Source organism: Anomaloglossus baeobatrachus, chromosome 6 (genome assembly GCF_048569485.1).
Source record: "Anomaloglossus baeobatrachus isolate aAnoBae1 chromosome 6, aAnoBae1.hap1, whole genome shotgun sequence".
NCBI classification, from domain to species: Eukaryota; Metazoa; Chordata; class Amphibia; order Anura; family Aromobatidae; genus Anomaloglossus; species Anomaloglossus baeobatrachus.
This window is the reverse complement of record NC_134358.1, coordinates 227,151,187-227,178,186: the sequence shown is the minus strand read 5'-3', so window position 1 is coordinate 227,178,186 and position 27,000 is coordinate 227,151,187. Positions and strand designations below refer to the sequence as shown.

The 27,000-nt window shown below is 46.5% G+C and overlaps 1 protein-coding gene across 6 annotated transcripts in view; it reads right to left on the bottom strand.

Annotated features, from left to right (window-relative positions):
* Positions 1-864: 864 nt before the first annotated feature.
* Positions 865-27,000, bottom strand: part of KIF13A (kinesin family member 13A) — a 337,055-nt gene continuing 310,919 nt past the window's right edge. For 2 of the 6 annotated variants that reach the window (XM_075314713.1, XM_075314714.1), the window contains 5 exons: positions 23,927-24,038; positions 23,621-23,772; positions 18,615-18,719; positions 8,535-9,555; positions 865-1,833 (listed from right to left, as the gene is read on the bottom strand). In XM_075314713.1, coding sequence (XP_075170828.1) covers positions 1,550-1,833; positions 8,535-9,555; positions 18,615-18,719; positions 23,621-23,772; positions 23,927-24,038 — 1,674 coding nt within the window. In that variant the 3' untranslated portion in view covers positions 865-1,549. Of the gene's footprint in view, positions 1,834-8,534; positions 9,556-11,290; positions 11,332-18,614; positions 18,720-23,620; positions 23,773-23,926; positions 24,039-27,000 lie in introns of those variants that run through there. The other 4 variants (XM_075314715.1, XM_075314719.1, XM_075314716.1 and 1 more) reach the window with 3 other exon arrangements.

Here is a 27,000-nt window from a genome sequence, read left to right as displayed (position 1 = left end):
AGTTAATTTTAAAGTTGATTTTAATCAATAGATCTTGGAATAAAAATAATTTCCACAACTGGGTTTGCTTAAAAAAATATTCCTGTGCTGAGATAATTTTATATATGTGCCCCTGCTATGTACTGTGTAATGGCAGTGTCTGACCGTACAGGGACATGGTCTGATCACACCACATCTGCTGAGCAGGGAAGGACACAAAAGAGTATATAGTTAGGACAGTGGATCACAGTGGACTCTTTTTGTGAGGTAAAAGATTACCTTGTTTGTTTTAAAAAAAAAAAATGTTTTACCTCAAAGAAAGAATCATTTGTGATCCCATGCTGTCCTGTTTACTTTTTTGCATCCTCCCGTCCCAGGAAGTGTGGTATGATCAGACCATGTCCCTGTACGGTCAGACACGGCCATTACACAGTACATAGCAGGGGCACATATATAAGATTATCTCAGCACAGGAACATTTTTATTAAACCCATCCAATTGTGGAAATTATTATTATTCTAAGATCTATTGGTTAAAATCAACTTTTTTTGTGGTTAAACCCCTTTAACTCTTCTTAATATTAAGACTGGATTGATAAGCAGAGCTTATGCTTTAGTCTCCATTTCTGGTTAGTGTGTGGAAATATGTAATGTATGGCAGTAGTAATGTCTACAGCAAGTCCTGCCTGTTTATTCTTCCATAACAGAAGGCACACATTGCTCAGCTTATGTCTTAAACACACAGATGCACATTTCTGCTCACACAATACGAGGTAGGCAAGAACTAAAATGTCCTCACAATCTTTACAGGGACTAAACCACCAGGCCAGTATAACAACTCGTCTCCGGAGCCTGCTGTAAAGAAAAGGAGAAAAGTAAGGCAGCACGGTGCTCATTTCATTTTAATGACTACATTAATGTGGCCATTTAACAACTCACTGGAAAAAAAAAAAAAAGCACAAAGCGATATTTTACAATGGACAGTCCCCGCACATAATGACGGCGCTCTTTTTGTGACAAATTTTCCAACTTTGACATTATAGCAGTCAATTCTATCAAACATATCACTCAGATCCATGTTTCAGTGATGTCACCAGCTGTACAGATACTTCCCACATAGAAGTATTAGGTCCACTCAAAAATGGCTGCCTCCATTGGGGAAAGACAACAGTTACAATAAGAATTAACATGTTCTTTGGTAAAAAAAAAAAAAAAAAAAAAAAAAAGCTTACAGTGCCTTTTTCATACAGATATGTATATTCAGTTTATTTTTATGAATATTTCATTCATTTCATTAAAATATAAGTCACTGTCATTGTATAGGAATAGACATGTACCTGTCTGCCTATATACTATCCTTTAGTCGTGTTTTTTCTGTGCAGCAATCCACCTGCCTACGAGGCAGACAAACTAAATAAGAGGCTTTTGTTAAAAAGGTTAGAACAATATTCAGTACTAGACCGAGTAAACATCTGAGAGGAATTAAAACTGTACATCTGTACAAAAATAGCTTCTCTGTAACCAGTCCATAGGCGTCTATACACAGGGGCAGTAAGTGCAAATGCTGCATCTTAGTTAATCCAGGATTTCCTGTTCTCTTGCTTTCTGGAAAAAGCTGATGCAGCTTCGTTCCCAGATGGATATTGAGCCGCATCTTTTGTCCTGGGCGGTGGGAATCCTTTCAATGTAGCACTCCTCCGCTTGTCTGGATTGCATGCCTGTGCCCGCAAAGTGCTGCCATTGTCTCTCTTACTGGAACCAAGTGCTTTAGTTAGCCGGTTGGGTCGCACAAACACACCGTACTTAGGTTTGCAGCGGAAGTATTCTTTGCCTTTCACTGTCCCGTCGTGTTTTCCTTAGAGGGAAAAATGAATTTAATGAACATGGTTAGTAAGCCTCTACCATGCAGAGTGTGCAAAGACCAAATGAAGGTTCATAAATGGGATAGTACAGTTACTATTACCTTGAATTCTATTTTACAATAGTGTAGCTGTATTTTTCCCTTTTATTGACTTTTGCAGCGGTAACATCATGACTACAGCGCATGTGACCAATGCAGCCACTCGTGGTTTTCAAATTTACAGCAAAAATATGCACGTGAGCACAACTTTAAAGCTGAAGTCCATTTTTATATAAATTTGTCTTAGATATTTTAATAGTATTTGAAAGTTGCTCCTTAGTCTCTGACAAAGCTGTCATTATCACAAGCGGAGAACTAGACAGTTTTACAAGACACGCTGAGGAGCGACTGCAGAACATGAGGCTACACGTGATAAAAGTGGACTTAAGGCCGCTTTACACGCTGCGACATCGCTAAAGTGATGTCGTTGGGGGTCGCGGAATTCGTGACGCACATCCGGCCGCGTTAGCGATGTCGTTGCATGTGACACCTACGTGCGATCGAAAAGCGTCGCAAAAATGTGCAAAATCGCTAATCGTTGACATGCCCCCCTATTCCCAAATATCGTTGCTGCTGCAGGTACGATGTTGTTCGTCGTTCCTGCAGCAGCGCACATCGCTATGTGTGACACCGCAGGAACGAAGAACCTCACCTTACCTGCGGCCGCCGGCAATGAGGAAGGAATTAGGTGGGCGGGATGTTCGTCCTGCTCATCTCCGCCCCTCCGCTTTCGATTGGGTGCCCGCTTAGTGATGTTGCTGTGATGCCGAACGAACCGCCCCCTAGAAAGGAGGCGGTTTACCGGTCACAGCGATGTCGCTAGGCAGGTAATTAGTGTGACGGGTCCGTGCGATTGTGTGCGCCACGGGCAGCGATTTGTCCGTGACGCACAAACGATGGGGGGGGTACGCACGCTAGCGAGATCGCAGCGTGTAAAGCGGCCTTTACTCTGTAGCCCAATTAATAATGGAAATTTTCCTTATTGACAGTTAGGAGCTCTGTGTGTTCAGATTTTAAAAAGGTTATTTCGGTTACAAAAAGTGATAACTTCTAGATCGGTGAAGGTCCAACTGCTGAAACCCCCACTGATTGCTAGACATTATTGTGTCCTGTCAGAATGGAACGGCACTGTGCAATCTCAACATCTTTTCCATGCACACTATCAGCAATTCCATAGAGAGTGAATGGAACAATGGATGAACACGTGCATTGCTGCTCCAATATGATGGGGGACAAGTGTGCCCTGTTCTGGCAATCGGTGGGGGTCTCAGCAGTCTGGTAACCACTCATTCAAAATTATTTCCCATCCTGTGGATAGGTGTTAACTAGTGATGGACAAACCCGAACTGTAAACCTCAGGATCCATACCGTACACCTAGTGTCTCTGCACGGACTGCAACAGTGTCTCTGCAACAGTCCATGTTACTGTTCGGGTTTGGCCACCCGAATAAAAATCTTTAAAGAAAGGAAGAAAAACAACGATTATATCAGGACACTAATACTTACTGAGTTTCCGCACCGCTGACACACTGCTTCAGGGTCCACTCATTAAAGCTTATTATAATGCACTGCTTCCCCGCCCACAGCATCTGTGATTGGTTGCAGTCAGACTGCCGGCGTTTGTGATCGGTTGCCCTCACACTAGCTGTCTGGGCCCCCAAAGTGGAATGTAAAAAAATAAATAATTGGAAAAAATGGCGTAGGGTCCCCAGTATTTTGATAACCAGCGCAGGTAAAGCAGACACATGGAGGCTGTAGCCCTCAGCTGTGTACGTTACGTTGGCTGTGTATTAAAATACAAGGGACCCCATGGTTTTTTTTTAAATTTTTTCAATAGATAATTTAAAAAAACGGCATGCGGTTGCTCCCAATTTTGATAGACAGCTAAGATAAAGCAGACAGCTGTGGGCTCGTATTCTCAGGCTGAGGAGGCCCATGGTTATTGGGCCCTTCCGAGCCTAAAAATAGCAGCCTGCAACTGCCTTAGAATTGGCGCATCTATTAGTTGCGCCAATCCTGGGGATTACCTAGCTTATTCCGATAGCCCTGGTGCGTTGGCATTTGGGAGAATATAAGGGGTTAATGACAGCTCTAATTTGTCAAAACATCAAAGCTATCATCAAGACTGAAGTTAGTAATGGTTAACTCCCCACACACCTGCTTTACTAATTGGGGAAATAAAAATAAAACACAAAAAAATCCTTTATTTAATAAAAAAAACTAAACAAATAACCCCCCACCCTCTTTCTTCAATTTATTAAACCCCAAAACACCCCTGCAGTTCCAACATAATCCACAGACAGGGTCCCACAACAACCTCGGCTTTGCTACATCCGAGGTCGCATTGCGCAGTCACATTAGAAAACATGACCGATCACTACGATGTCAGGAACACGGAGCTGCAGCTGTGAGCAGTGACATCAGTAAGGTCACAGCTGTCGGTTCCCACAGTACCCCACATGTGACCTTAGGTGATCTCAATGAATTCACCACTCAATGCCGGATTAGAACTTAAACTGTGTGCGCACAAGTATTTAATTGCAGAAAATTGCACCAAAAATGTAATGTGGTTTTGATGCGTTTATCTTGTAGGTGATGCAGAAATTTGTTGCAGAACTCTGCATCTCCTGGCAGAAAAATGTGTCAAAATCGAGTTTGGTTTTTTGGTGCATTTTTCTGCCTGGAGATGCAGAGTTCTGCAACAAATTTCTGCACCAAATCTGCATCTCCAGGCAGCAAAACTACATTGCATTTTTTGGTGCATTTTTCTGCCAAGAGATGCAGATTTAATGCAACCAATACAACCAGGACCTCCCCCTGATGAAATGATCCTACATTTGTGATCGTGAAACGTATACGTCGGGGCTCTCTCTCCAGGGGGTCCTTCCTGCTGCTGTTCAGGCTTGTATTGTGCACTTTTATGGGTATGTTTACCTAACTGGCTGGGTTATTGCCCTTCACTGGTATCTTTATGCTTATTCTATTGTTCACTGGCATCCACTCAGCACAATCCTGTGGCTAACCTGTATATTCTAATACAGCTTTGACTTTGTTTGACTATGTCACTCTGTTATTGTAGAGTCTGTCTCTTACCAGCACTTGTACTAAGCAATGTTTACTAGTAACATTTGGATTTTATCACACTTTTATATACCCAACGTTTTTCTGTTACCTCAGAGCACACAATTTTACCATTGTACTTATTTAGTGCTGGTCTTTATGACTCGTCTATGTGTAACAATTGTCAAAACTTTATATCATGCTCAATGTATGTAGGGTGCCCGTGTTCATTTTAGGCCCCTTTCACACGTCAGTGATTCTGGTACGTTTCTGCTTTTTTTTTTAAACGTACCAGAATCACGGACATACGCAGACCCATTATAATCAATGGGTCTGCTCACATATCAGTGATGTTTCACTGACCATGTCTCCGTGCAGCGTTCACGCGTGTCCGTGGTTGCCGCACGGAGACATGTCCATTTTTTCCTGGCATCACTGATGTCCCACGGACCACGCAGTGGTGTGATCCGTGAGAGACGTGCCAGAAAAAAAACTTGCTTTTAAAATAAAAATCATTTTTAGTCACCCGGCTCCAGCGACGCTCTGTGCAGCCTACTGCTTCAAAGCTGGCTCATTACTGTCGTGCATATTCATGATGCACAACACAGCCGACCCGGAAGCAGCTGCTGCGGGGGTCAGCGCCGGCCGGATGCTGCACCGTGGGAGCGATCAGCACCATGGAGAGCGGGAGCGGGCACAGGTGAGTTAATCTCTAAGTGCAATCACGGGCCACGGAGAACGGAGCCCGGATTGCACTTAGACAACGGAGGGACATGTGCGTGTTTTACACGACAGTGAAAAACGTCAGTGTTTTTTACTGACGTGTGAAACGGGCCTTATACTAATTTGTATTTTGTACTCTGTACGTTTACTATTTTACATTGCCGGCCTGATCTGCTGCTGATCTCTATGTGCCAGTTGCTCTATATTAAATATATTTGTACTCTACTCTTTGTCCTCCAGTTCTTGTTTAATGCTTTGAGTGTGCCAAGACAGGTGCTATGCTTTGGTTTTCCTGTTCTTTCCTCATTTTCTGGTCATCTTGTATACCAATACTCAAAGTGCGCACATTGCCTAAACCAGTAATCCGGCATGGAGTTCACCGGAGGTCACAGCTGGGGTACCGTGGGAATGCCAGCTGTGACTTCAGGTGAAATCACTGGCGCCACTGCTCTCACAGCTGTGGCCCAGTCAGTGTGTCCCTGACGCTGCAGTGCTCATTCACATTTTCTAATGTGACCGCGCACTTCGACTTCAGGATGTAGCAGAGCCGAGATCATTGTCGGGCATCGTGTCCCAATTACATCGGACCTGCTGGGGTGTTTTGGGGGTTAATAAATTGGAGAAAAAGGCTGGTTTTTGCTGTTTTTTTTAAAAAAAAGGGATTTTATTTCTATGCTGTCTGTTTATTTTTACTTACATGATTAGTAATGAGAGGTGGTCTCTCAGACCCCACACATTACTAATCCAGAGCTTTGTGGCAGCTGTGATTTTTTGACAAATTACAGTGGTCATTAACCCCCTATATTACCCTGATTGCCACCTCTCCAGGGCAATTGGGATGAGCTGGGTAAGCGCCAGGACTGTTGCATGTAATGGGTGTGTTAATTCTGGGGAAGCTGCAGGCTGCTACTTTAATGGCAGGGCAGGGCCCAATAACCATGGGTCTCCCCAGCCTGAAAATACAAACTCTAAGCCGTCTGCTTTATCTTGGCTGGGTATCAAAATTAGGGGGAACCGCACGCCATTTTTTTAAAATTATTTATGTAATTGAAATTAGTCTTATGGGGTCCCTTGTATTTTGATACACAGCCAATGTAACATATACAACTGGGGGCTGCAGCCTCCAGCTGTCTGCTTTATTTGTGCTGGGTATCAAAATATGGGAAACCGCAAGACATTTTTTCCAATTATTTATTTTTACACTCCACTCCGGGACCCAGACAGCTAGTGTGAGTGCAACCAATCACAGATACTGGCTTGCCGGTAGTCTGACTGCAACCACTCACAGAAGCTGTCACAGCATGTGGGTGGGGGAAGCAATGAATATTCATGAGATTTAATGAGCGGACCCAAAATCAGTGTGACAGCCATGCAGAAACTCTAAGCTTGAGGGTTCTTTTCCATTTGCGTACTGCTTCCGATGCGAGAGCATCAGAAGCGATATGCTAATGACCCTCTGCTGTGAGCGTCAGCCGAGGGTTATGCGACTGTGATGCGATCTTGTGATCGTATCACAGCTGCGGAGAAGAGGGGGGAGCACTTTCTCCACATCTCCTTTGCTGCCTGTCTCTGCGTATATCGCACTGCAATTGCATAACATGCGAGTGCAGAGTGATGTTTCATATGCTCCCATAGAATTTTATAGGGATGCGTGAGCCGAGACTCGTAACAAACGCAGCATGCTGCGATTGCACAGAGAGCACGATTCGTGACGACAAAAAATAAGCAAGAGGACACTGCCTCATTGATTAACACTGGTGCGACTACAATCCGATTTTTTATCGGATTGTACTCGCACACAGAAATGTCAAGTGGAAAAGAACCCTAACTGTTCTGCTTTAATCCCAGTTTTTCTTCTTTTTGCATCCTCTTAGCCATTTTACAACACACAAGTTCATGCTCCTATAGACTTATATGGGGTTCAGGCTCAAGTTTGGATTCAAGTCCGTCCCGGACCAGCCCTTTTTTTGTCGAACCCGAACATAAGCGGGTTTGCCCATTGTGTGTGTTGACTTCTTCCAAGCAGAATAGCCCCTTAACTTGTAGGTAACATTCCAGACATCATGGCTTTATGATCACAGAAGGTATGTTTGATGCCGAAGTGCTGCGGTGTTTCAGGAAACAACATAACTGGCTAAGTTCATACAGCCATAGTCTGATACATACTGACCATAGACTGAACAGCATGTATCAGTGGTTTATTTCACTTTAATACCTCTGCTGGTTACATAATGACTAAAGCGGTCATAAGGAACTAGTTTAGACAGTATTCCAATTGCCAACTGTTTGGTTGCTGGGAGAAAAACCTACGTAAACTCATAGCTGTTCTCCTGACTTCACAGCTGTCAAGGTCAGAACAGATTTTGTATACTGTATTGTAATTTCAAAGGAAATAAAATGAATATAAAACTATCTGTTAACTGATTTTTAAAGCGTTATTTCCATGTTCTTATCTGGAAAAAAGTGCAAAAAAAAAATAATTTACAATTACCTTTGTATTACATTTCCTCTCTGTTCTCAAGAAAGGATTGATTTTTTATGATATTGTTTACGGTTTGTTGCCTAGGTTACCTGACACCCCTGTGGTCTGACAATAAAGTCCGAATATAGACAGTACTTACAAGCTTTTTCCAATAAAGCTTGTAGTCACTGCTATGTAGCGAGCCAGATCACTAAAGCGCACCCTTAGCTCCGAAGGCCAGCAAGCCTTGGGTGCTAAGGGTGCTCTCCCGATGCTGCAGGGACAGATGAAGAAGTTGCTATGAACATTTATATCTAACAATGAGGGTCCATCCCCAAAACTTTCCCTTAAACAGTTGTGTGTGCTACAATGTCCATACGTAGTATAATATCCGTGCTAGGTTACTCCTTACCTAACTGAACATGAAGTTCAACACCAACCCATACACCACGGGAAAAATCCACTGTTCCAACGTAGCGCACTGTTCCAAGCTTGTTGTCGCCAATACATACTTGGTCACCTAAGGACAGAAGGCATGGTGCGGTGTGGGATGGAAGGTCTTCAAAATCATCAGAAAGCTCTAGATGAAGCTTTTCAGGCGAATGGCTTTCATAAGAATTGTAACATAATGTGGTTTCGCTTGGTTTTTCCTCCGCCATTTTCTGGTCAGATGCATTGTATGGGTCATCGGATATAACAGAATCATAACCTACAACAATTACGCCTTTGCTTTCTCCTTTAGAAGAATACATTAGTGGATCATCATGGTGTTCAAAGTCTTTACCATCATCTACTCCCATGAATTCTGTGAAGGAATGATCTTCCAAAATATTGCAAGTATGTTCCACAGCAACCTCACAGGGTAAAAAGTGGACAAAGTTTCCTTTGTTATAGTCCATAGAAGTAGCAGATACACTTCTACACAATACAGCAGCATCTTTTTCAGTAGTGCAAAGGGGCTCTTTATCAAAGGCACTTTCTTCTGTGAAGGTTGACTCGTTATTTGGATTTCCCGGACAACTGTCGTCATTGGACTCTTTATGTGCATAAGATTTACAATTTTCTACAGACTGCGGTCCAGCAGGTTCTTGGGGTTCTTGGCTTTCCAAGTCTCTTGCTTGAATAGTTAACTGATCCATACTGTCACTACAAGCAACCACAATGTCAGAGAGCGTAATATTAGAAGCACTATGTGAAACATAGCCGCTGGTAACACTGCTGGTGGTGGGGCTCCGAGAAACGTCTTTATCCAAAGAATGAGGACAACCAAAGTCAGCTTTAGAATTTATCCAGTCCCTGTTGTCCAGACTAGCATTGTAAACACTAAAGTCTGCAAACTCCTCAGGCACATAAGGCTTGAAATCATCAACACCAGAGGAGCGCATAACTTTTTTGATTGAGCCTTCAAATACTAAGTCATCGTCTTCAGAATCCTAGAAGAATAATGGAAACGGTCAATAAAACATTTTATTCCCGGATAATTTTTTCACCTTAGTGTGGAATAAAAAAGTAATATCGACATTTTGCCATTTCTATGAACAGCTTAAAGGGGTCTTTTCAAGTAGGATACGGGGATAACATTCTGATTGGAGGGGAGGTCCAATCGACGTGGCTCCCATTGATTCTGAAGAGCCCTGAGTGAATGGAGATGTGGCCATTTATACTGAATGGGAGTGCCGGTGATTGCGGAGCACAGCGCTCCTATTAAAATGGAGAGGGAGTGTATAGGATTGACCTCCGCGACATTTAGTCAGGGCTCCTCAGAACTCCAGTTCTCGGGATCAATGGTGACTACAGTGGTCGGCCCCCCAGAGATCAGACAGTTATCCCTTATCTTGTGGATAGGGGATAATTTGCGAAGTTGAGAACACCCCTTTTACAGTATAACAGTAAACCAATGCTATATGGTATTCTATATCTTTTATAGTTATATAGTATAGTTTTGTAACATTTCTTACCCATTCCAGTTTTCCTAAATACCAGATATATAAAAACACGTAAATGTATATATTCATTCACTCACATGTAATGTAGGAATAATGCTTAAGGTCTCTGAGCACAGTACTAATGATAAGAAAATATAGCACAAATTTAGCACACCTAAATTAAATATAAGGCCTTTATTATACAGGCAAGCCAAAACAAATGTAACGTTTCGACTCCAATATTTGGGTCTTCATCAGACACAGATTGCTGTTCTGTATAGATGTGATGGTGTGGCATAGCAGAGCGTCTTACACACAGGAGAAAGGCACCCTTAAGACCGCTTTACACGCAGCGACATCGCTAAAGCGATGTCATTGGGGTCACGGAATTCGTGACGCACATCCGGCCTCTTTAGCGATGTCGTTGCATGTGACCCCCTACGTGCGATCAAAAAAGGTCGCAAAATCGTTAATCGTTGACATACTCCGCCATTCCCAAATATCGTTGCAGCTGCAGGTACGATGTTGTTCGTCGTTCCTGCTGCAGCACACATCGCTATGTGTGACACCGCAGGAACGAGGAACATCTCCTTACTTTCGTCCGCTGGCAATGAGGAAGGAAGGAGGTGGGTGGGATGTTCGTCCTGCTCATCTCCACCCCTCCGCCTCGATTGGGTGACCGCTTAGTGACGTCGCTGTGCCGCCGAACGAACCGCCCCCTTAGAAAGGAGGCAGTTCGCCGGTCACAGTGACGTCGCTAGGCAGGTAAGTAGTGTGACGGGTCAGAGCGATTTTGTGCCCCACGGGCAGCGATGTGCCTGTGACGCACAAATGATGGGGGCGGGTACGCATGCTAGCGATCTCGCTAGCGAGAGCGCAGCGTGTAAAGCGGCCTTTATCCTGCGCCTAAGGCACTCTGCTATACTGGACCATCACCTCTATACAGAACAGCAATCTGTGCCTGATGAAAACCCAAATATTGGAGTCGAAACGTTAATTTTACATTTTTTTTTGATTGCCTGTATAATAAAGTCCTTTTATTCAATTTTGGTGTGCTAATAAGCTCTCTTGTATCTAATGTCAGATTCGAACCCTTCTTTTGCACCCATATTCCCAAGTATGCCATAAAGCTTATTCTAAGAAAATGTAGCTATTATGAAATAATGTAAGGTGTTTGCAAAATTCCTATAAATTGAGCTAGAGACTTGAATATCAATGAACAGAGCTACTATACTGGATTCACCTCCTGGAAGCCTTGTGTACGGTATCTGGCACTTCTCAGACCTAAGGATAAGAGAGCAGCAAGTGAACTTAAGCTTTAATAGCTGTCCATTTAATAGAAGCCACTTTATAATCCATACTTAGTCCTGGTATTTGGTAAAATAGCTCCTAATGTAAAATTACAATTCAGATTCTATGTCTTTTATTAATAAATTGTAGTGTTCACTAAGTCTATAATTGCAGGGGTACATTAAAAAGTGTCTTAGTGTTGTATGTTTATTTTATCCTCATTTTGCTTTATAAAAAAAGAAGGGAATTTTGTTTACTTACCGTAAATTCCTTTTCTTCTAGCTCTAATTGGGAGACCCAGACAATTGGGTGTATAGGCTATGCCTCCGGAGGCCGCACAAAGTATTACACTCAAAAGTGTTAAGCCCCTCCCCTTCTGCCTATACACCCCCCGTGCTCCCACGGGCTCCTCAGTTTTGGTGCAAAAGCAAGAAGGAGGAAAAAGAATTATAAACTGGTTTAAAGTAACTTCAATCCGAAGGAATATCGGAGAACTGAAACCATTCAACATGAACAACATGTGTACACAAAAAAACAGGGGCGGGCGCTGGGTCTCCCAATTAGAGCTAGAAGAAAAGGAATTTACGGTAAGTAAACAAAATTCCCTTCTTCTTTGTCGCTCTATTGGGAGACCCAGACAATTGGGACGTCCAAAAGCAGTCCCTGGGTGGGTAAAATAATACCTCGTAAGAGAGCCGTAAAACGGCCCTTTCCTACAGGTGGGCAACCGCCGCCTGAAGGACTCGTCTACCTAGGCTGGCATCCGCCGAAGCATAGGTATGCACCTGATAGTGTTTCGTGAAAGTGTGCAGGCTCGACCAGGTAGCCGCCTGACACACCTGCTGAGCCGCAGCCTGGTGCCTCAAAGCCCAGGACGCGCCCACGGCTCTGGTAGAATGGGCCCTCAGCCCTGATGGAACCGGAAGCCCAGCCGAACGGTAAGCTTCGATAATTGGCTCCTTGATCCACCAAGCCAGGGTTGATTTGGAAACCTGTGACCCTGGCCAGCGACAACGACAAAGAGTGCATCCGAGCGGCGCAGGGGCGCCGTACGAGAAATGTAGAGTCTGAGTGCTCTCACCAAATCTAACAAGTGCAAATCCTTTTCACATTGGTGAACAGGATGAGGATAAAAAGAAGGCAAGGAGATATCCCGATTGAGATGAAAGGAGGATACCACCTTAGGGAGAAAATCCGGAACCGGACGTAGAACCACCTTGTCCTGGTGAAACACCAGGAAAGGGGCTTTGCACGACAATGCTGCTAGCTCAGTCACTCTCCGAAGAGAAGTGACTGTTACTAGAAAAAACCACTTTCTGCGAAAGTTGTGAGAGGGAAATATCTCTCATTGGCTCGAATGGTGGTTTCTGAAGAACCATCAGAACCCTGTTTAGATCCCAGGGTTCTAACGGCCGCTTGTAAGGTGGAACGATGTGACAAACCCCCTGCAGGAACGTGCGTACCTGTGGAAGTCTGGCTAGGCGCTTCTGGAAAAACACAGAGAGCGCTGAGACTTGTCCCTTAAGGTAGCCGAGCGACAAACCCTTTTCCAGTCCAGATTGAAAGAAGGACAGAAAAGTGGGCAAGGCAAAAGGCCAGGGAGAAAAAACCCTGAGCAGAGCACCACGACAGGAATATTTTCCACGTCCTGTGGTAGATCTTGGCGGACGTTGGTTTCCTAGCCTGTCTCATAGTGGCAAAGACGTCTTGAGATAACCCTGAAGACGCTAGGGTCCAGGACTCAATGGCCACACAGTCAGGTTGAGGGCCGCAGAATTCAGATGGAAAAAACGGCCCTCGAGATAGCAAGTCTGTTTGGTCTGGTAGTGTCCACGGTCGGCCGACCGTGAGATGCCCCAGATCCGGGTACCACGACCACCTTGGCCAGTCTGGAGCGACGAGGATGGCGCGGCGGCAGTCGGTCCTGATCTTGCGTAACGCTCTGGGCAACAGTGCCAGCGGAGGAAACACATAAGGGAGCTGAAACTGCGACCAATCCTGAACTAAGGCATCTGCCGCCAGAGCTCTGGGATCTTGAGACCGTGCCATGAACATTGGTACCTTGTTGTTGTGCCGGGACGCCATGAGGTCGACGTCCGGCACCCCCCAGCAGCAACAGGTCTCCTGAAACACGTCCGGGTGAAGGGACCATTCCCCTGCGTCCATGCCCTGGCAACTGAAATAATCTGCTTCCCAGTTTTCCACGCCTGGGATGTGAACTGCGGATATGGTGGATGCCGTGGCTTCCACCCACATCAAAATCCGCCAGACTTCCTGGAAGGCTTGCCGGCTGCGTGTGTCGCCTTGGTGGTTGAAGTATGCCACCGCTGTGGAATTGTCCGACTGAATTCGGATCTGCTTGCCCTCCAGCCACTGCTGGAACGCTTTCTGGGCAAGATACACTGCCCGTATGTCCAGAACGTTGATCTGAAGCGAGGACTCTTGCTGGGTCCACGTACCCTGAGCCCTGTGGTGGAGAAAAACCGCTCCCCACCCTGACAGACTCGCGTCTGTCGTGACTACTTCCCAGGATGGGGGTAGGAAGGATATCCCCTTCGATAATGAAGTGGGAAGAAGCCACCACCGAAGGGAAGCTTTGGTCGCCTGAGAGAGGGAGACGGTCCTGTCGAGGGACGTCGGCTTCCTGTCCCATTTGCGTAGGATGTCCCATTGAAGGGGACGCAGGTGAAACTGCACGAAAGGGACTGCCTCCATTGCTGCCACCATCTTCCCCAGGAAGTGCATGAGGCGCCTCAAGGGGTGTGACTGGCCTTGAAGGAGAGATTGTACCCCTTTCTGTAGTGACTACTGCTTGATCAGCGGAAGCTTCACTATCGCTGAGAGGGTATGAAACTCCATGCCAAGATATGTCAGCGATTGGGCCGGTGTCAGATTTGACTTTGTAAAATTGATGATCCACCCGACACCCTGGAGAGTCTCCAGGGAAGCGTCGAAGCTGCGTTGGCATGCCTCTGAGAGGGTGCCTTGATCAGTATCCAAGTACGGGATCACCGAGTGACCCTGAGAGTGGAGGACCGCTACTACAGTAGCCATAACCTTGGTAAAAACCCGTGGAGCTGTTGCCAGGCCGAACGGCCGTGCCACGAATTGCAGGTGTTCATTTCCTATGGCGAAGCGCAAGAAGCGCTGGTGCTCTGGAGCAATCGGTACGTGGAGATAAGCATCTTTGATATCGATCGACGCAAGGAAATCTCCTTGGGACATTGAGGCGATGACGGAGCGGGGGGATTCCATCCTGAACCGTCTGGTTTTTACATGTTTGTTGAGCAGTTTCAGGTCCAGGACCGGGCGGAAAGACCCGTCCTCCTTTGGAACCACAAACAAGTTGGAGTAAAAACCGTGGCTCAGTTGCTGAAGAGAAACCGGGATCACCACTCCTTCTGCCTTCAGAGTGCGCAGCGCCTGCCGAAGAGCCTCGGCTCGCTAGTGAGGCGGGGATGACCTGAAGAATCGAGTCGGGGGACGAGAGGTGAACTCTATCTTGTAACCGTGAGACAGAATGTCTCTCACCCAGCGGTCTTTTATTTGTGGCAGCCAGGTGTCGCAAAAGCGAGAAAGCCTGCCACCGACCGAGGATGCTACTAGAGGAGGTCGAAAGTCATGAGGAAGCCGCTTTGTTAGCGGCGCCTCCGGTGGCCTTTTAAGGACGTGACTTAGACCGCCATGCATCAGAGTTCCTTTGTACTTTCTGAGACCTTTTGGACGAGGAGAATTGGGACCTGCCCGTGCCCTGAAAGGGCCGAAACCTCGACTGCCCTCTCCTCCGTTGGGGTATGTCCTGTTTGGACTGGGGTAAGGATGTATCCTTTCCCTTGGATTGTTTGATGATTTCATCCAGACGCTCGCCAAACAGCCTGTCGCCAGAAATTGGCAAACTGGTTAAGCGCTTTTTTGGAAGCAGAATCTGCCTTCCATTCCCGTAGCCACAAGGCCCTGCGGAGTACCACCGAATTGGCGGCCGCGACCGCCGTACGGCTCGCAGAGTCCAGGACAGCAATAATAGCGTAAGACGCAATTGCCGAGGTCTGGGTGGTAATGGATGCCACTTGTGGCGCGGCCGTGCATGTGGCTGCTTCAATTTGTGCTTGACCTGCTGAGATAGCTTGTAGCGCCCATACAGCTGCGAATGCTGGGGCAAAAGAAGCTCCGATAGCTTCATAGATGGATTTCAACCAGAGCTCCATCTGCCTGTCAGTGGCATCCTTGAGCGAGGCCCCCTCGTCCACTGCAAGTATGGATCTAGCCGCCAGTCTGGAGATTGGAGGATCCACTTTGGGATACTGAGTCCAACCTTTAACCACGTCAGGGGGAAAAGGATAACGTGTATCCTTAAGGCGCTTAGAAAAAACGCTTATCTGGACAAGCATGATGATTCTGGACTGCCTCTCTGAAATCAGAGTGGTCTAGAAACATACTCGGTGTAAGAGAAGCTGACTCCTCCGCCGGAGGAGCTGAGGGAGAAATATCCAGCATTTGATCGATGGACGCAATAAGAACGTTCAGTATGGCGTCCCCGTCTGGAGTATTAAGATTGAGAGCGCCCTCAGGATCAGAATCCTGATCAGCTGTCTCCGCATTATCAACCAGAGATTCCCCCCGCTGAGACCCTGAACAATATGATGTTGAGGGAAATTCTAAGCGAGCCCGCTTAGTCGGTCTGGGGCTGGGGTCTAAGTCAGAACCCTCAGCCTGGGATGCATGAGATACCCCGGGAGGACATTGTTGGTCCAACTGAGGGGGTCAGGGAACAATGATTCAACAGAGTCCCTTTGCTGAGATACCGGCCTGGACTGCAAGGCTTCTAGTATCTTAGCCATAGTCTCAGAGAGTTTTGCAAACTCCGTCCCCGTCACTAGGACAGTGTCAACAGGTGGCTCCCCCTGGGCCCCTCTTAGCAGAGGCCCTGGCTGAAGAAGTGACACAGGGCCGAACATTGCACACAATGAGGGTCAATGGAACCTGCCGGCAGCTGGGTCGTACAAGCGACGCAGGCAGCATAATAAGCCTGTGTTTTTGGCACCCCTGCCTTTTGTGGGCGCCATGCTATTGTTTTCCCTGAGTAACACACTAGGGTATATAGCCAGAATGAACTGTGCTCATACAGTGTAAAATATATACTAAAAACAGATAATGTATCAGTACACTACAGCACCATGAGGCTAGCACCACAGGTGCTGCTTACCAGCCGCCTAAAGCGGTTATGAGGCCACCAGAGACCGTGTCTGGGTCTCTCAGGGTTTGTCCCTCTCTGCAGCGTCGTAGGAGCTGACAGGAAATGGCTGCGGCGTCCTGACGAGAGGAGGGAGTCGTGGGCGTAGCCGAGGTGCTCACACTGTGCACAGTGAGGGGGGTGGAGTATGGAAATCATACTCCAGCCCTCAGTGCTGCTCTTCCATGCAGCGTCCCGCCCTTCCCCTGCCTGTCAGGGCTGAGGGCGGGAGAAAGTGAAACTAGGCCGCAAGCCAAGCCGGGGACTCGAGTATAAGCGTGGCCACCGTAAAAGCGCGGCCAACGCCGAAGTCCCCGGCGAACTACAAGTCCCAGCCGCGCCGCAGTTTCCCATGGCAGCGGCGGTTAGCGCGGTAGCCTCTACATATAAACACACTCAGCGACGCTGAGTGTGTAATGGCACAGTTTAACCCGGTCCCCCGGTGCACTAGCACACCCAGCAAAGCTGAGGTGTTGCCGTGCGCGGTCCCCACAGGGATACAGAGTACCTTCACGTAGCAGGGCCATGTCCCTGAACGGTACCCGGCTCCTATCCAGCAGGCTCCACAGGAGTTGTGGATGAAGCACGGTCTCAGTGCCTGGAGACCGATAGGATCCCACTTCACCCAGAGCCCTGAGGGGGATGGGGAAGGAAAACAGCATGTGGGCTCCAGCCTCCGTACCCGCAATGGATACCTCAACCTTAACAACACCGCCGACAAGAGTGGGGTGAGAAGGGAGCATGCTGGGGGCCCTATATGGGCCCACTTTTCTTCCAACCGACACAGTCAGCAGCTGCTGCTGACTAATCTGTGGAGCTGTGCTGTGTGTGTCTGACCTCCTTCGCACAAAGCAAAAAACTGAGGAGCCCGTGGGAGCACAGGGGGTGTATAGGCAGAAGGGGAGGGGCTTAACACTTTTGAGTGTAATACTTTGTGCGGCCTCCGGAGGCATAGCCTATACACCCAATTGTCTGGGTCTCCCAATAGAGCGACAAAGAAAAAAAGAATCAAATGATCCTTTTTATCTCAAGACGTAATGCAAATCTGTTAAAAATGCGCTGCGGAATATGTTGGCACTATAGAAATAAAGATTATTATAAAAAAAACCTATGTAATTACACGTAAATGAACACTGGGGATCTACAAAGGACAGAAACGTAAAGTGAATTTATCAGCAGGTTTTTGGTATTTTATCCGAGAGCAGCACAATGTAGGGGCAGAGACCCTGACTCCAGTGAGTGGTCACTTGCTCAGCAGCTTACTGCAGTTTCAACACAATCAGTGTTTAATCAGCAGAAATGTAGCACTACAGGACTAGATGTTACATGCTCATCTGTTTAACCCCACCACTGATTGATAGTCTGCTGACAATGCACAGTGTGCATAGGAAGCTGCCAATCAGGGATATACACAGCACAGCATCCTCCCCACTGCTATATCTACAGGGATTCTGTCAAAACTGCTCCAATAAGTGACACATCGCTGGAATCAGGGTCTCTGCCCCTACATCATACTGCTCTCAAACTACATAGCAAAAAACTGCAGACAGATTTTCTTTAACAGCGGTTTTTTTCACACACTGAAAGTAACAAAAAGGAAAAGAATTGTCAGAAATAAGAATATAAGAAAGGACAGCATGTCGGACAAAGGTAAATTACTTTTCCCTATTATCATTCATTTATAAGATTTAGGATAAGGAAATGTCTCAAGTATATGGGTAGTGGGTAGAGCGGGGACCCTAGCATGCATAATCTGGGTAGCATTATATAATGGCAAGCTGCGTGTGTGTGAACAGTATGGAGCGGACATACTAAATGTAATCAAGCCAAACTAATAACATAAAGCACATCCTTCCAGCCGGCAGATCGGTTTGATAACTGGATTATATAATCATTCTGGTGTAGAGGCATTTAATGAACACAATTTACCGTCACAAACAATATCCGGGCACAGCTGATGCCAGGGGGGCAAGGCTAACCGGAAACAGTGGAGCAAGCAGTTCATATACAACATCGCAACACACCAAAGGCTGAAATAACAACTTACAATGGCATCTTCATGAATATTATTGCTTTCTACTGGCATGCAGTTGGTGTTAGGTCCGGAAGGCACAGCAGTGCCAGTGTTATTTGTCAGTGGTGAAGACATGCTCTGCAAAGGTTAAGACACACAACACATCACATAGACCACAAAACATCACATGAAGCAAATAACGGTGGTGAATAAGACATGCAATGGAACAGAATACATGAAAACATGCAAAAATAACTGAGCACAGTGTACGACACATGCAGTGTGCGACATATAACCGTGATTATAACAACACCACATATCATGCTTCACTAAGGAAGGATCAATACTCAGGTCTTGGGGGGGGGGGGCACTTAAACCTAAACGTGTAGCTTTATCTATGAGATTTTCTGGATTATAGATGTCGGTGGGGTTAATTACTTCCACTTGAACAATGAAATTGTAGAGTTCAGGATGTTACGTATATTGTTTATGTTACATATATTGTTTTCTGCTGAGTGCAAAACCCATGAAAATTTTGTATAGTTAATAACTAGATCATAAAAACATGTTTGAGATCTCACTGCAGAAAGGGTTATTTTGGCAAATTTTGATTACAAAAATGAAAATAAATGAATTTCAATGGAGGAAAAGATATGAGTGGTAACTACAATTACGCTAGAGAAAATGTACTACATAAATAGTGTAAAAAAAGTGGAGACTGCTGTGTGCCCCATATTTAGTTAAAGGCTTAGGCCTAAGACACACGGCATGAAAATCGGAGCGAGTGGAATGCGATGTTTTATTGCATTCCACTCGGACCAATATTAGCCTGTGTCCCAGCGCACATGAACGATTATTTTCTCAGCTCTAATCGGACCGAGAAAACAATCGCAGCATGCTGCGGGTGCAATGCGATCCTTGTTTATCTCGCACCCATTCAAGTCTATGGGGTGAGAGAAAAATCGCACTGCACTCACAGTACACCTGTGAACCGCGAGTGCAAAGCGAGAATGGCAATAGCCGGCAACGGAGGAGAGAGGAAGATAAATCCCTCCCGCCCCTCCTCAGTGCCGGCCCGCCCCCCGCAGCTGAGGTCTGATCGCATGATCGGACCTCAGTCGCAGTGACACTCGCATGACACTTGGCTCTTGCTGTGCTGCCAGAGTGAGCTAAGTGTCATGCGAGGATCACAGTAGATCCCAGTGTGGCCCCGGCCTTATAAGTTGTCCCTCTAGTCATCTGCTAAAAGTCTACAGTAACTCTATATAACAGCAGACTTATGGATTTGCATGCTGTCAGGATTCTCAGGCCGCATTCCAACTAAACGTTCTCAGCCTCACGCAATTCAATTGTACTGAGAGAGGTTGAGCATGTCTAGTTGGTATGTGCACTGTAAGGATTCAGAAATCTCCAGTCACACAGTGACTATAGACTTTTACCAGAAGACCGGACAACCCCTTTAACAAAAGAAAAGTATGGCTAATTACAGTTGTTGTACAAAAGTATTATGCCCCCGGCATAATTTTGAGAAATGTTCCGATTTACTTCATTTTTACTAAAGCTATGATGACACTTGCAGTTTGACATTCTGTCTTTTCTAATTTTAGGAGCAGACAATGGGAATCAGATTAATTTTACGTCTGGGTTTCTTTATCCGTCAGGTCTTAGGGGTGCTTCACACACAGCGAGCTCGCTGCCGAGATCGCTGCTGAGTCACGCTTTTTGTGACGCAGCAGTGACCTCATTAGCGATCTCGCTGTGTGTGACACTGAGCAGCGATCTGGCCCCTGCTGCGAGATCGCTGCTCGTTACACACAGCCCTGGTTCGTTTTCTTCAAAGCCGCTCTCCTGCTGTGACACACAGATCGCTGTGTGTGACAGCGAGAGAGCGACAAATGAAGCGAGCAGGGAGCAGGAGCCGGCGTCTGACAGCTGAGGTAAGCTGTATCCAAGATAAACATCGGGTAACCAAGGTGGTTACCCGATATTTACCTTAGTTACCAGCATCTGCAGCTCTCACGCTGCCTGTGCTGCCGGCTCCGGCTCTCTGCACATGTAGCTGCTGTACACATCGGGTTAATTAACCCGATGTGTACAGCAGCTAGGAGAGCAAGGAGCCAGCGCTAAGCAGTGTGCGCGGCTCCCTGCTCTCTGCACATGTAGCTGCATTACACATCGGGTTAATTAACCCGATGTGTACTGTAGCTATGGTAGGAGAGCAAGGAGCCAGCGCTCAGTGTGCGCGGCTCCCTGCTCCCTGCACACACAGCTGTGCGCTGGTAACTAATGTAAACATCGGGTAACCATACCCGATGTTTACCTTAGTTACCAGTCTCCGCAGCTTCCAGACGGCAGCTCCGTGCAAGCGCAGCGTCGCTTGCACGTCGCTGCTGGCTGGGGGCTGTTCACTGGTCGCTGGTGAGATCTGCCTGTTTGACAGCTCACCAGCGACCATGTAGCGATGCAGCAGCGATCCTGACCAGGTCAGATCGCTGGTCGGATCGCTGCTGCATCGCTAAGTGTGAAGGTACCCTTAGAGTGAAAGTAAAAGTTCCGCATGAGATGCTTTTTAGTGATGAGTGAGCACTACCATGGCCGGGTGCTCGGTACTCCTTATCAGCATTGTCCAGACGGGCTCGACTTGTGCGCTGAGTATACTGGAAGCTAATGGGGAATGCAAGCATTTTTATGGAAGATCTTCTGGACAAATGCTTGTCTTCCCCATTGCCTTCCATTATACTCGGTACTTGAGTTGCACGCATAGCAGAATCCAACTGTGCATTACGAGTACCGAGCACCCATGCTTGGTATTGCTCGCTCATCACTATCACTTTTATTTCTGTTCTAAGAATGGACCAATAATGGAACCCAGATGGACCGGGGAGGGAGAAGTCCCTTTATTTCCATTTGGATCCAATTTTAGATTGTGTTTTTTTGTCGTAAAAATTGAACATCCCCATGGAATGATAAAACACAAGTGTGAATGTAGCCTAGCGCATACATTTATGCACCTTTTGACACTACTCATATATCGTCCTTCCTCTGTGACATTGTGTGAAAAATTAATGTCTCAGCTGGGTGACAAATTCTCAAACACAAGTCAACCAACAAACAGCCGACATCACCAGGGAAAGCTGCAGGTACTCCTATTCTGCCATCTTTTTCATGTATTAACAGTGAAAAGCCTCTAGTGGCAAGAAATGAGGACGTGTGAAACAAGTGAATGTCGGAGTCCATTACCAAACATCAACAGACCACAAGAAACCATTTATCCCATGCACTTACATAGAAACTGTAGCCATTACACACATGTAGATCACACTGTAAACAGTACAGTACAATAAAACCCATCACTCAATAACTGATGGAATATCCTGGCAGTACGTCACAAGAGGGACAGCCCTTTAATCAGCCCTGAAATAAGTTTACAAATACAAGGCTTTTTATTAAGCAAATATAAGGTGACCATGTAATCTGGCGCTCCCAAAAGACCCCCACCATATCGTAAGAGTGGCTTTATGTGAAAAGATGTATAAAAATAACGTATTTCGGCTGTATCCAGCCTACCATTAGCTGAAAAACATTGTAGTGTATTCAACTTTTTTTAAATAAAGCTGGTTCTACTCATTGGTGGATGTCTTTTGAGCGCCAGATTACCTGGTCACCTCATGTTTGCTATTTGTTGGCTGTCAGGCTCTTATTTGGAGGAGACACCAGCATTATACTAGGTCTGCACCGGTTTGCATTAGCTTGAATTCGCAGTCCAATACGGGTAGTTGGGCAATGTATCGCCCACCTATCTAAGGTGAGAGTTCAGGTCTTTCACCTCACAGTTCATTCCTACTAATACTAAGCTCAGATAGCTTTTCTCTTTCTTTCCTTAGGAAATTTTCCTTTCTTTATTACACTAGGTTTTTGTTAGTTTTTTGTTTTTTTTTTTGGGGGGGGGAGCATTATTTCTTTGTTAAATTGTGACATTTACTTTATATATTGGTATACTTTGCTTGATTTATCTATAGATTTATTCCCCATTTTTATAGTTGTGGTAAATTTAGAAAAAAAAAATATTTGTGTATGTTGTTAGCAGAATATGGATACGGCACAAACAGCAGAGGACTTAAAACACATATAAAACCTGGTGCATTTCTAAAATATGTTTAGTAAATCACTTTTAAAAAATATTATATACCTTACTAATATAGTTCTACTAGGCCGGCTTGCCCCATGGTCAGGGAGCTACTTCATCTTGGCTGTTGTGGCTTGTTGTCCTATGCCGTCACAAGGCGGCATCTTCTGAGCCGTCACAAGGCGGCATCTTCTGAGCCGTCACAAGGCGGCATCTTCTGAGCCGTCACAAGGCGGCAACTTCTGAGCCGTCACAAGGCGGCAACTTCTGAGCCGGCACAAGGCGGCATCTTCTGAGCCGGCACAAGGCGGCATCTTCTGAGCCGGCACAAGGCGGCATCTTCTGAGCCGGCACAAGGCGGCATCTTCTGAGCCGGCACAAGGCGGCATCTTCTGAGCCGGCACAAGGCGGCATCTTCTGAGCCGGCACAAGGCGGCATCTTCTGAGCCGGCACAAGGCGGCATCTTCTGAGCCGGCATCTTCTGAGCCGGCACAAGGCGGCATCTTCTGAGCCGGCACAAGGAGGCATCTTCTGAGGCGGCACAAGGCGGCATCTTCTGAGCCGGCACAAGGCAGCCCATTCTGTGCCGGCACAAGGCAGCCCATTTTGTGCCGGCACAAGGCAGCCCATCCTGTGCCGGCACAAGGCAGCCCATCCTGTGCCGGCACAAGGCAGCCCATCCTGTGCCGGCACAAGGAAGGCAGACCATGCAGTGACAGCAAAGAGGACTGACTTGACTATTAAACTAAGCAATTCACCACTCTGCTCCGATCACATGCCAACACAGGAAAATCTGTCCTGTATCAGCACAGAAATGGAAACCATGCAGCTGAGACCTGCAATGGAGCAGTTACCTTAGGTTGGGGCAGCCGGGCTAATGAACTATTAAAAATAAGACTGTTCTGCATATACCTCTTGACTAAGTAATGGCTGGGTTTCAACAGGAATCTTTCTTTTGTGCTCTTCTCTGACAGGCATCAGTGGCTTGAAAAATTTTGGTTGGTGAGGAGAGAACGTTTTGAATGGACTTGAAATTAAGGCCTGTGGGCTTTCGGGTGCTGCAACTGAAAAAAGAAGACAAATATTTCACTTACTGCTATATCTCCAAAACTCCTGCTCTTCGTATAACACTATGTTGGGTAACTAGTCTCTTTTAAAGCTTTGCAATGTTTTGGATTGTAAACTCATCAACCTGAGAATAATTAGAACGACTCTTACCTCCCCCACTGTCTCTTCTTCTCGGCGATTCGTTGAGATGATTTCCATAGCCTGAGACATCTTTGTAGCTGGAAGAGTATTCAGAGACATCCAGCTGGTTTTCCAACCATCCCTTGTAAAAACATACGAAAATTAAATCTCACAAATATAAAGTTAAGACAAAACAGATGTATTATTAAACATCACCATGAAAACAGCAGAGCATGCACAGTGCTTACAAGATCATTACTGAAGAAATAAATCACAATCTCGCATAGCGCTCACATGACATATGGCATACAAAACGGATTTCACTTGTCCAACTTTTCTGGATGAAAATCGGACCAATTTATTATACGCATATGTGAGCGGACCCGTTGACAGGTAATTTGGGCACTACACTTGCATTCAGGTATTATTTTTGAGAATATGTTAGTGCCTCATTAATATATTTTTTAATGGTAAAAGCCTAAATATGTAGTCTGCCGTTTCCTTTTTACAACATTCATTGGTCACCATAAGTGACAAGTTTGGTCTTATTAAAGATGATTACGAATATTTACATTTTGGCCCCTATCCACCAAGGCAGTCAATTCTCTACCCAGTCTTGATGAATTGGGTGGGAGCTATTGTCAGAACCTCCAGATTCATCAAGAGATGCGTGCCTCTTCATAAATCTGGAGCCGTTGACGAGTGGTGTGCACCTTCACATGCTACTCCAGAAATCTTACTCAAGTTTGGGATTGGATTCAGATTACTAGTGTGCGGAACGCCCCAGGTCATCATACACTAGACGAGGTATGACATCATGCCCCATCTCGCCCAAAGTGTGTCCATTTCGGCAGAGCTGGGAGAAACTGGCATGAAAATGCCGAAAGAGTTGCATCAAACGTTTGTGACTTTTCACCAGAAAAGCTTTGAAGATTCTGACCTTTTATTTTTTCTATTAGTTCTATTTTATTGATTCTATTTTTTTTATTAGTTTGGATAATCTGATTCATTACTACATAAGTTCCTCTACAGAACTGTAACATACACATTTTTATTCTACAATTGTACTGTACTGGTATATGTCTAATTGTCAGCACAAACACTATGCCTATGTGTAATATGCACAGGCATTGATGGAGCATAGCCACTGCGATCCAAAGGAGAACCACCTGTGGTTATAAAGCCAAGGATCACAGTCCGGTAAGAATAGGAAACCCTCTCCCATTCTTAGCCTTCACAATCACGAAGATTTGTCATATGTCTCCCATTGATGACCCTAATCTACAGCGCAATGTTTGTAGGGGATTATTACACTTTCACTTAAAAGGAAACAGTCACCTTTTAGGAGGATTTATTCATTTTTTCTATCTGAAATGTATTTCTCATTTTATTAAAAATAAATACTGTATTTTTCGGACCATAAGACGCACTTTTTCCCCCCCAAATGTTGGGGGAAAGTGGGGGGTGCGTCTTATGGTCTGACTATAAGGCTGCGGGGAATGAGGGTGCCGCGGTGCAGCGGGTCATCGGCGGCACGAGCAGGCTGTAACAGCCTGCCGTGAGCACGTGGGCCCGCTCATTACATATGCACGCCCATCCTCCCGCCCATCATCTCTCAGCGAAACCGGCGCTGACAGGTGGGCGGGGTGATAGGCGGGGTGCGTGCATAATTAGCAGCCGGCCGTGATCACCCCTGGCAACTACAGCCTGGAGTGATCATGTGCGGCTGTATTCACTGCCCCCCCGTGCATCATTATCAGCGCGGGGTGCAGTGAATCAGTGTACTCACCCGTCACCGTGTGTGGAGCCGCCCCCCTGCAGCATCGCGTCTTCCTGTCTGTGCCGGTGGTCAGCTGATCTGGACACTAGCGGCGCGCACCGCGATGACGTCATCGCTGTGCGCGCCGCTAGTATCCACCAGAATCGATCAGCTTACCGCCGCCACAGACAGGAAGACGCGATGCTGCAGACACCGGTGATGGCTCCACACAGCGGCGCTGCAGCTGAGACAGAGATCGGTGCTTCAGGGAGTGAGGATGGGTAAGTATAAACATTTTTTTTTTTTCCTGTGCCACAGGATACACGCCATTTACCAGGATGGGGGCATTTCATGAGCAGGATGGATGGGGGCATTTCATGAGCAGGATGGATGGGGGCATATGATGAGCAGGATGGATGGGGGCATTTCATGAGCAGGATGGATGGGGGCATTTCATGAGCAGGATGGATGGGGGCATTTCATGAGCAGGATGGATGGGGGCATTTCATGAGCAGGATGGATGGGGGCATTTCATGAGCAGGATGGATGGGGGTATATCATGAGCAGGATGGATGCGGGTATATCATAAGCAGGATGGATGGGGGCATTTCATGAGCAGGATGGATGGGGGCATATCTTGAGCAGGATGGATGGGGGCATTTCATGAGCAGGATGGATGGGGGCATTTCATGAGCAGGATGGATAGGGGCATTTCATGAGCAGGATGGATGGGGGCATTTCATGAGCAGGATGGATGGGGGCATATCATGAGCAGGATGGATGGGGGCATATCATGAGCAGGATGGATGGGGGCATATCATGAGCAGGATGGATGGGGGCATATCATGAGCATGATGGATGGGGGCATATCATGAGCAGGATGGATGGGGGCATTTCATGAGCAGGATGGATGGGGGCATATCATGAGCAGGATGGATGGGGGCATATCATGAGCAGGATGGATGGGGGCATATCATGAGCAGGATGGATGGGGGCATATCATGAGCAGGATGGATGGGGGCATATCATGAGCAGGATGGATGGGGGTATATCATGAGCAGGATGGATGGGGGCATATCATGAGCAGGATGGATTGGGGCATTTCATGAGCAGGATGGATGGGGGCATTTCATGAGCAGGATGGATGGGGGCATTTCATGAGCAGGATGGATGGGGGCATTTCATGAGCAGGATGGATGGGGGCATTTCATGAGCAGGATGGATGGGGGCATATCATGAGCAGGATGGATGGGGGCATATCATGAGCAGGATGGATGGGGGCATATCATGAGCATGATGGATGGGGGCATATCATGAGCAGGATGGATGGGGGCATTTCATGGGC